This window comes from Gavialis gangeticus, unplaced genomic scaffold (assembly GCF_001723915.1).
Source record: "Gavialis gangeticus isolate Ggan-Ray unplaced genomic scaffold, GavGan_comp1, whole genome shotgun sequence".
Taxonomy (NCBI): domain Eukaryota; kingdom Metazoa; phylum Chordata; order Crocodylia; family Gavialidae; genus Gavialis; species Gavialis gangeticus.
Genome location: NW_017729034.1, coordinates 31,651,560 through 31,660,326, shown reverse-complemented (window position 1 = coordinate 31,660,326; position 8,767 = coordinate 31,651,560). Strand labels below are relative to the sequence as shown.

The 8,767-nt window shown below is 49.9% G+C and overlaps 1 protein-coding gene across 2 annotated transcripts; it reads left to right on the top strand.

Annotated features, from left to right (window-relative positions):
- Window positions 1-7: 7 nt before the first annotated feature.
- Window positions 8-7,639, top strand: LOC109304793 (DNA-directed RNA polymerases I and III subunit RPAC1). Of its 2 annotated transcripts, none has more exons than XM_019527620.1 (10): window positions 8-90; window positions 186-257; window positions 396-503; window positions 1,940-2,072; window positions 2,212-2,331; window positions 2,555-2,707; window positions 3,108-3,257; window positions 3,885-4,001; window positions 5,071-5,273; window positions 7,628-7,639. In XM_019527620.1, exons 1-9 carry the CDS (start codon window positions 22-24, stop codon window positions 5,187-5,189), a joined length of 1,041 nt encoding a protein of 346 aa, XP_019383165.1. In that variant the 5' UTR covers window positions 8-21; the 3' UTR covers window positions 5,190-5,273; window positions 7,628-7,639. The 2 variants fall into 2 exon arrangements, with proteins under 2 accessions (XP_019383165.1, XP_019383166.1); XM_019527621.1 differs by lacking the exon at window positions 7,628-7,639 and adding an exon at window positions 5,305-5,607 and having other exon boundaries at window positions 5,071-5,274.
- Window positions 7,640-8,767: the final 1,128 nt, after the last annotated feature.

Here is an 8,767-nt window from a genome sequence, read left to right as displayed (position 1 = left end):
TGCTTGCGTCACGTGGGCAAGATGGCGGAGCCCGGCAGCGTGGAGGAGATGCGGAGCCGCGTGGTGCTTGGCGAGTTCGGCGTCCGCCACGTGAGGGGGGAGAGGTGCGGGGGCCACGGCCGGAGGGGGCTCGGATTCACGCGTGTCCCCCCGTGACCCACGCGTGTCTTCTGCCCGCCTCGCAGGTGCACACCACGGACTTCCCCGGCAGCTACCCGGGCTACACCGACGCTTGGGACCCGGTCACTTTCCGCCAGGTGAGCAGGGGGGTGGGGGCAGAAGGGGCGGAGCGGAGCGGGTGTTCTATCCCCGGCCCTTCCGAGCTCCTGCGGATGGCAGCGGGGCACCCTATTGACCCCGCGGTGTCCCGTTCCCCCCGCCCTGGCGGGCTGCAGGGTTTCCACGTAGACGTGACCCACATGGACGAGGGGCTGCTGGAGTTCGATCTGGTGGGCATTGATGCTGCCATTGCCAATGCCTTCCGCCGCATCCTGCTGGCCGAGGTAGGGCTTGTGCTGGGCTCCACTCAGGGTCGGACCGAGCACCAGGTTTGGGGTCAGGAGGGATTTTGCTGCGTGGCGAGATTAGTTTGGGCTGTGGGGGGATTTGCCTTGCTCTGTAGCATGGGTGCAGGCCTCTGCCCAGGACTGCTCAATATTTTGAAGAAGCAGGATGGTGGCTCTCGTGGGTCCTTGGCTTGACCTGTAGCAGGTTGGGGTGTCGGGTCTATGCTGTGTCAGGGTTGCAGTCAGTCAGGTGTAGCGGTTGTGGTTCTTGTGAGATGGTGTGGACAAAAACAATCCTGCCTCAGGCAGGGGCTGGACTAGATGTGACCTCTGGAGGTCCCTTCCAGTCCAGCTTCCTGATGACTTCGTGACCCAGTCGTTGTCTGTTTTTCCCCCCTGGGATCTCTCTTGCTGCCGCAGGGAGCTGATGCAGAGCAGGGCTGGTGCAGGCTGGAAGTTGCAGGCTTGGTCGCGGTTTCCTTTGCATTTCATCAAGTTTTGTCCTAGCTGCTGGAGCAGATGTGGGAGTTGGCAGGTTGGAGAAATAAGGTCATACTTTGGGAAAAGGAGGAGACTGATTAGAGAGAGATGGAAAAGGCAGAAGTGCCAAAGTTGCTGGGGGCAGAGGGAGGTCAGAGGGCCGTGGGTCGACTCATTTGCTGCTGAGCTCATATTTATGCTGGAGGATGCAACGCGTATCTTCTGGAGAAGAAATAAGCAACCTGATTGTTTCCTCTCCAGACAGCCAGAGAGGGTGGTCTAAGACAGGCCTAGTGTTATAAATTGAAGCTGTTTAATTAACCAGCATATACTGCTAATGGCAGCACTGGAGCTGCTTCCTTAGGAGAGTTTTGCACAGATCTCCATGCCTGGCCTACGGTAACAGTGAAACTAGTGGTATTAGTCAGTTATGAAGAGACTGCAGAGTCTGGTCTGCAAGAAAACTAGGAGATACACAGAGAGCAAGAAAAGATGAGTAAAAACAGAGGAGAAAGGAAATGGAGGAACCTAGTTTAGATCAGCAAGTTTCAACCAAAGCACTGTCAAATCCTTCTAGATGTGGGAACACCTGCATGCAATGTGTGAGGTAAAACCAGTAATTACAAATGGGAATCCTTGGTGTCAAAACCATTGCGACCTGCTGTAATCTGTCTGAATTCTTTGCAACAGAAGAATTACTCTAGTATTTTTTTTTTGCACTCAAGAAATGAATGAAAACTCAGAGCTGGTGTCTTTCAAGGGAGCTTGAGTCTAAAAGGGTTGAGAACCACTGATCTGGATCACTTGTGGGAAGGGGCTGTCACCAGGAAGAGTTAATTAGATCCCAAAAAGGGTCTGCGTGGAGCAGAAATGTTCTGGCTTGATATTGGGTGGGGGTGCACTGCAGGCATGCTGCCTGCCAGGACTGACTTGCTCTCTCTCTACTCCTTAAGGTACCGACAATGGCTGTGGAGAAGGTCTTTGTGTATAACAACACATCCATTGTGCAGGATGAGATCCTGGCCCATCGCTTAGGCCTTATCCCTATCCAGGCTGACCCTCGCCTTTTTGAGTACAGAAGCCAAGGTGAGAGCCAGCACCAGGACAAAAGGATGCATTGGGGGGGATCTTCAGAAGGGGTAACAGATTGCTGTGTGGGCTGAGGTTCAGGAAGGGGTGGAGGAGGTGGCCTAGCCTGGGACTCACTCTGCTTTCCTCTTCCCAGGAGATGAGGAAGGCACAGAAATTGATACCCTCCAATTCCAGTTGAAAATCAAGTGCAGCCGAAACCCCCGGGCAGCCAAGGAGTCCTCTGATCCCAATGAGCTCTATATTAATCACAAAGGTAAACCTCCAAGTTGTTGGGGATCCTGCTGTAAGCCCCATGTAACCTGAATTTTTTTTTCTTGTCCTTGAGGGTGAAGAGAGCCAGTCCTGTAATTCTGTGAAACTTTCTTTTTGGCAAGACCTGATGCTGTTGGGACAGCAGCCCTTTGCCTGAGTATTGGCTTCTCTCCATGGGTGCTGAGGCAACTTGGTTAGATGTTGGTGACCTCTCTTCTCCACAGTATACAGCAGACACATGACGTGGGTACCTCTAGGCAATCAGGCAGACCTCTTCCCAGATGCATGTTTTCGACCTGTTCACGATGACATCCTCATCGCCCAGTTACGGCCTGGCCAAGAAATTGATGTGCTCATGCACTGTGTCAAGGGCATTGGTGAGTTGGGGTTGTGAGCTGGGGCAGTGAGATGAGTGCGAGTACCCCTGATGCAGGGTATGTGGGGAAGGGAGGAAAAGGAACCCAGACATTCCTCTAGGGTGGTTTGGTGAGTGCCTGAAGTTCTGAATGACATGAGGACCCCCCCATGGGGTTTCATTGTGCCAAGGGGTGTTACCAGGTGTTCTGATGGAAGTGGTTTCTCCTGATTCTTGGAGAAGCTCAAGGCAGTACTGAGAGGAGCTTCATGACACCCAGCAACTCATTCAGGCTCTTGTCTCCTGGCTAGTAAAGCAGGGGCTGTGGCCTTTGAGTGGGATATGGTGCCTCTGCTCCTCTGGCTGCACCATTGCATAAGGTTTGGCTGGGGCTCATGACGACTTCTTTCCTTATTTTCCAGGTAAAGATCATGCTAAGTTTTCTCCAGTGGCCACTGCTAGTTACCGGCTGCTGCCTGACATCACTTTGCTGCAGCCCATTGAGGGGGAGGCAGCTGAGAAGCTGAAAAAGTGCTTCTCCCCTGGAGTCATTGAAATCCAGGACATCAAAGGTATTTTCTATCCCCACCCCAGGACCTTAGCATTGGCTAAGGGGAGACTGAGCGCAGACTAGAGGCAAGCATTGTACAGATAGATTCTCTCCTCTGATGTCCCTCCAGCCCGGCTTAGGCCATTCCATTCTGTCCTGGGCCTGGGGTTAACCCATGAATGGCTGTCATATAGATGCATCCAGTGCCTGGTTTGGTACCTCCTTTTCTCTTAATCCTTAACACTTTTGATAAGGCAGGAAGTACTTCTTCACTCAGCTCTGTGACTGTCCTCAACACTGTTACCTGCTGCTCCAGGGTCCAGAAACCCTCTCTTGTTGTAACTCCAGGCTGTTAGCCACTTGCTCCCAGTGGTTATGAGTTGCTGGCTGGCTCCAGGTATAATATTGGACAAGCTGAGCTTTTTTGAGCTGGCCCTGCCTGGGGAGTACTTGGGGGTGGGGGTTGGAACTTATCCTGTGCTGAACCTTGTATTAGAAATGAAGTAGTTCTTAGTATAGGTCTCCAGTGTCATAGCTAGGTGCAGAGAACTGCCTGTTTTGAATGCAGCATGCAGGTCTGGTAGCATGAAGCATAAATGCTTGTCCCTACCCACTGCAGGTTCCTATTTCACCTCTTCTCCTCTTGCAGGGAAGAAGGTGGCGAGGGTGGCCAATGCTCGGCTGGACACGTTTAGCCGGGAGATCTTTCGTCATGAGGAGCTGAAAAATATGGTGCGTCTGGCACGAGTGCGGAATCACTATATCTGTAAGTAACCTCAGCCCTAACCACAGAGTACACCCCTTTCCTGCTGCATGCGTCGTTTCTCATCCTGCTTAGGGTCTGCAGAGATTTGCCAGCATATTCTAATCCTTCTTGTTCCTTTTCCTCCAGGTTAACTCTGGTATGTTCATATTCCAGTAGGTAGGTGTCCCTATGGGTTTCATAGAATTGTAGAAGTAGGGTCAGAAGGGACCCTATAGATCTTCAAGTCCGACCCCCTGCCAGGGCAGGAGAAAAAAAAACTGGGATCAAATGATCCCAGCTAGGTAGGCATCAAGCCTCCTCTTAAAGACCCCTAGGGTAGGAGCCAGCACCACTTCCCTTGGGAGTTGGTTCTAGATCCTAGCCGCCCTAACTGTGAAGTAGTTCTTACGGATGTCTAATCTAAACCTCCTCTCCAACAACTTGTGGCTGTTATTCCTTGTTATGCCAGGGGGAGCTAGGGGAAACAAGGTCTCTCCCAAACCCTTCTGGTCCCCCCTTAGTGAGTTTATAGACGGTCACCAGGTCCCCCCTCAGCCTTCTCTTGTGAAGGCTGAACAGGTTCAGGTCCTACAGTCTCTCATTGTAGGGTCTGCCCTATAGTCCCCGGATCATTCGGGTGGCCCTCCTCTGGACCCTCTCAAAGTTGTCCACATCCCTCCTGAAATGGGGCGCACAGAACTGGACACAGTACTCCAGCTGTGGCCTGACCAGTGTTGCCTAGAGGGGGAGGATCACCTCCTTGGACCTGCTAGAGATGCACCTGTAGATGCATGACAAGGTCCGGTTAGCCCTGCCAACTGTGACCTCGCATTGTCGGCCCATGTTCATCTTGGAGTCAGTAATGACTCCAAGATCCCTTTCTGCCTCTGTGCTCTCAAGAAGGGAGTTTCCCTTCTTATAAATGTGCTGGGTTTCTGGTGGCTTTGGAGTGAAGATAGATCTGCATTTTGTGCCCCTTTTGCTGACTAACTTTGCATCATCTGATGTGTTGGCCATGAAGGATTAAACTGGTGGTGGTGCATGTATGCTGCTTCCTGGTGCCTGTGCTGATCCTTGTGTCTCTGTCCAGTTTCAGTGGAATCAACCGGTATCCTGCCTCCAGACGTGCTGGTGAGCGAAGCCATCAGGGTGCTGATGGGGAAGTGTCAGCGCTTCCTGGATGAGCTGGACTCTGTCCCCACTGACTGAACTTTGCAAGTCTGAGAAACAGAAGCTTATGCTGTTGGCCTGGGCTTCTTGCAGCCATCTGCACGGGTTGTTTCCAGTCCACATGTCTGAGCAGTGAGGGGCCTTCTGTGTGCTGAGGCATTGAGACCATCTACTGTGTGCTCTCCATTCTCTGTACAGATTTTTTTAAAACGGAGCTCTGAGGAGGAAATGCTCCAGAATAAAGGTCTTCCTGACTGTGCTGTCAGCTGCTGCAGGCAATGTACAGAGGACATTTTGATGTACTACCCATTAGCAGCAGGCTATGAAAGTGTCCTGTGGTTCTTGTTCTCCAACTGTGTAGCGCCTGAAGAGAACTAATAGCAAGGGCAAGTGGACCTTAGTAAAGAGTCTACTGCAAAGTATTGCTATTGAATTGCTAATAAAGTAAGGGCTGCTGACTTTTTTGTGTCTGAAGTTAACTTAATGAAGTGGCTGTGATTTGTTGGTTTTTTTTTAACTGGGTTAAGTGAAGAGTCACATACTATTGGTTGATGACTTAATTATGAATCAGTACAAAGTTTCATGTCCTTGAACTTGCAAGGGTACCTGGCAAGTTCTGCTGTAGTCCACGTTCCTGGTTTTCAGCTTTTAAATGTCACATTGCAGTGCTAAATACACTACTTTCCCAAGGTGAGTAGTTGCTGGTACAGGAAGGGATAATTGTAGATATGGCTGACCTGCTGAAGCAGGGGTGTGTAAAACAGGCTGGGACAGCAGGAGTGTGGCCCCTTGCTCAAGCTGAGCAAAGAATAAAGCATGAAGAATTTAAAAAGAGGGGGAAGAATTAACATGGCTGTGAAAGGCTTGGGGAGATGGTTTGGCCCTGTCTCATTCATCTGATCTCCTATCCTGTTACCTACAAAGAGGTATTGCATGACTTCAGGATTTTATTTTAGCAAGGAGGCAGGTGTAAACTAGGTCATTTAGAGATTTTGTTTGCAGGCATTACTGTGCTGGGTTTGAGACTGCTCAAGGGCAGAAAGTGCTAGCCTGTGTGAGCCTAAGGTCATGATTACTTTTATCAGTGACTAAAACCATATCCCCATAATGGTACATGGAAATCTAATCTTTTGAATAGCAGCATCCAGGACTATACACTAAAAACAGTGGATCTCCCCTCCATTCCCCTGTAATGAAAGGTTTGGAGTGGCTAAGAACTGAAGTGGGGATAGGCTATAGAACCTGTATGGGCAACTGAGGACCAGACACTGTCATTTGTGGTCTTAGTGTAACTGACTGCCAAGATGAATTCTCAGGATGGCAGGCAAAGGTGCATCAGTCAAATACAGGTTGGATTCCTTTTCTTGCAAATCTGGTAGTCGGTAAAGTAGCTAACCCCATTGCTTTGCATAGGTGCCTGGCTGAGTTCTGAGTGGCATATATGGAAAGTAGGCGAAGTATGTTTGTTCTCTCATCGCCTGACATACCAGCTAGTGGCAGGCAGGTGAAGTCTCTTGCCAGTTGTGAAATGGCCTAGCCCTTGCAGCAGATAGATATGGCCACAGCTAGGTGCAGGGACAGTCGGCATTGGTTCTGTAAAGTTGCAGAGTACAGTTTCTTCCCTTTTGTGGAGCACTGCTTTGGGAAAGATGTGCAGAACTAGCTTATGTAAAACTGCAGTCACTTCTGGAAGGAGACTGTGGCTCTCAATATTGCCATATCTTCATGGAATAAGATGGTGGGGATTCTTCATAGTGCCTGATGACCACCAGAGACCACTGAAAATGCCAAGTTGTCCAGTAGAGGTTTTAAGGTGGTTGAAGTCTCATGCTGGACTGGGTTTTTGCATTATGCCTTAAGCCATTTTGTTGTTGTGATTATAATGTTGACTGACTGACATCTGATGTAGTGCTACTGCTGGCCACTGGACTGCTAAAAGGGCATGTTAGAAGGAAGGAATAGGCTACAATCGGACCTAGACAGGTTACAGGGGTGGGAGGATGAGAATAGGATGGGATTCAACACTGACAAGTGCAAGGTGATGCACCTGGGGAGGAAGAACCAGCACCATACCTACAGGCTGGGGAACTACCTTCTTGGCAGTGCAGAGGCAGAAAAGGATCTTGGAGTCGTCATTGATGCCAAGACGAACATAGGCCGGCAGTGTGGGGATGCAGTCAGGAAGGCCAACGGCAACTTGTCATGCATCTACAGATACATCCCAAGAAGGTGATCCTCCCCCTCTATGCGGCACTGGTCAGGCTGCAGTTGGAGTACTGTGTCCAGTTCTGGGCACCGCACTTCAGGAGGGATGTGGACAACCTGGAGAGGGTCCAGAGGAGGGCCACTTGTATGATCAGGGGGCAGCAGGGCAGGCCCTATGAGGAGAGGCTATGGGACCTGAACCTGTTCAGCCTCCACAAGAGAAGGCTGAGGGGGGACTAGTGGCCTGTTACAAACTAGTCAGAGGGGACCAGCAGGCATTGGGGGAGTCCCTGTTCCCCCGAGCACTACTAGGAGTGACTAGGAATAACAGTCACAAGCTGGCAGAGGGTAGATTCAGACTAGATATCAGGAGGCGCTACTTCACTGTCAGGGCGGCTAGGATCTGGAACCAGCTTCCAAGAGAAGTGGTGCTGGCTCCTACCCTGGGGGTCTTTAAGACAAGGCTAGACAATCACCTTGCTGGGGTCATTTGACCCCAGTACTCTTTCCTGCCATGGCAGGGGGTTGGACTTGATGATCTGCTCAGGTCCCTTCCAACCCTACTAACTATGAAACTGTTTTTCTTATTTAGGCGAAGGGAAAAACCTGAAAGTTCTGCTAGTTTCAGGATCCCCAGCACTAACTGAAGCAAAGATCCTGGTACAAACAATGTTTATTTCAGCTGCCAAGTAGTAGTTGCACTAGGCATAGCTTAGCTTGTGCACGGAGACTAAAAGCATTCCTTACAAATAGGTCATTTAAGCCCTCTGTGACAAGGAGGTGGTTTAGGAAGCCCTAGTACCTTTCACAGTATCCTGTCCAACATAAAAAAAGCCGTTAAAGAACAGTCTGCAATATAGATGGGGTAGGGTCAAGGCCTGCTGATATGTTTTTGTCACCTGGGTACACTTAAGAACTGCTTGATTAGCATCAGCCTTCCCTGCGGTCCCAAGCTGAAGCCCAGTTGTGTCCCTTGAGATGAATGGAGACATACATCTACATGTACACTTTAATGTGCATTAGCCTATTTTAATGTGCATTAAAGCATCACTAAAAATCCATGCTGTTTAGTTAACTGCTTTTCAGTTAAGGTGGATTAAGGCAGGCTAATACACATTTTTTTAGTACCTCAATGGAGGTACAAGATTTAATGTGCATTAAGTAAAGTGCATTAATGTGTGTGTAGACACTTTCCATGGAGTCGTACTTTTTGCATCAGTAACTTAAATCCCCTCAGCAAAGCCACAGGACTCTCTAATTTGTCTTCATTGCCTGCCCCAGGAAGTATTCCCACTTACCTTTCTCTCTTTAAGAGTCCTGTTTTCTGGGTGAAGCTATCATTCTGCCCTGATACTGATGGACCAGCACAGCCTCTATCCTAGCCTAAAGGCAACGACACTGAACAAGTGTAC

What these genes read in the sequence shown, in the direction of transcription:
- LOC109304793 (XM_019527620.1), top strand. Translation starts at nt 22, where the DNA reads ATGGCGGAGCCCGGCAGCGTGGAGGAGATGCGGAGCCGCGTGGTGCTT. An exon ending in ACCCGGTCACTTTCCGCCAG is followed by an intron (nt 258 to 395) that starts GTGAGCAGGGGG and finishes GGCGGGCTGCAG; the next exon opens with GGTTTCCACGTAGACGTGAC. An exon ending in TTTTGAGTACAGAAGCCAAG is followed by an intron (nt 2,073 to 2,211) that starts GTGAGAGCCAGC and finishes TCCTCTTCCCAG; the next exon opens with GAGATGAGGAAGGCACAGAA.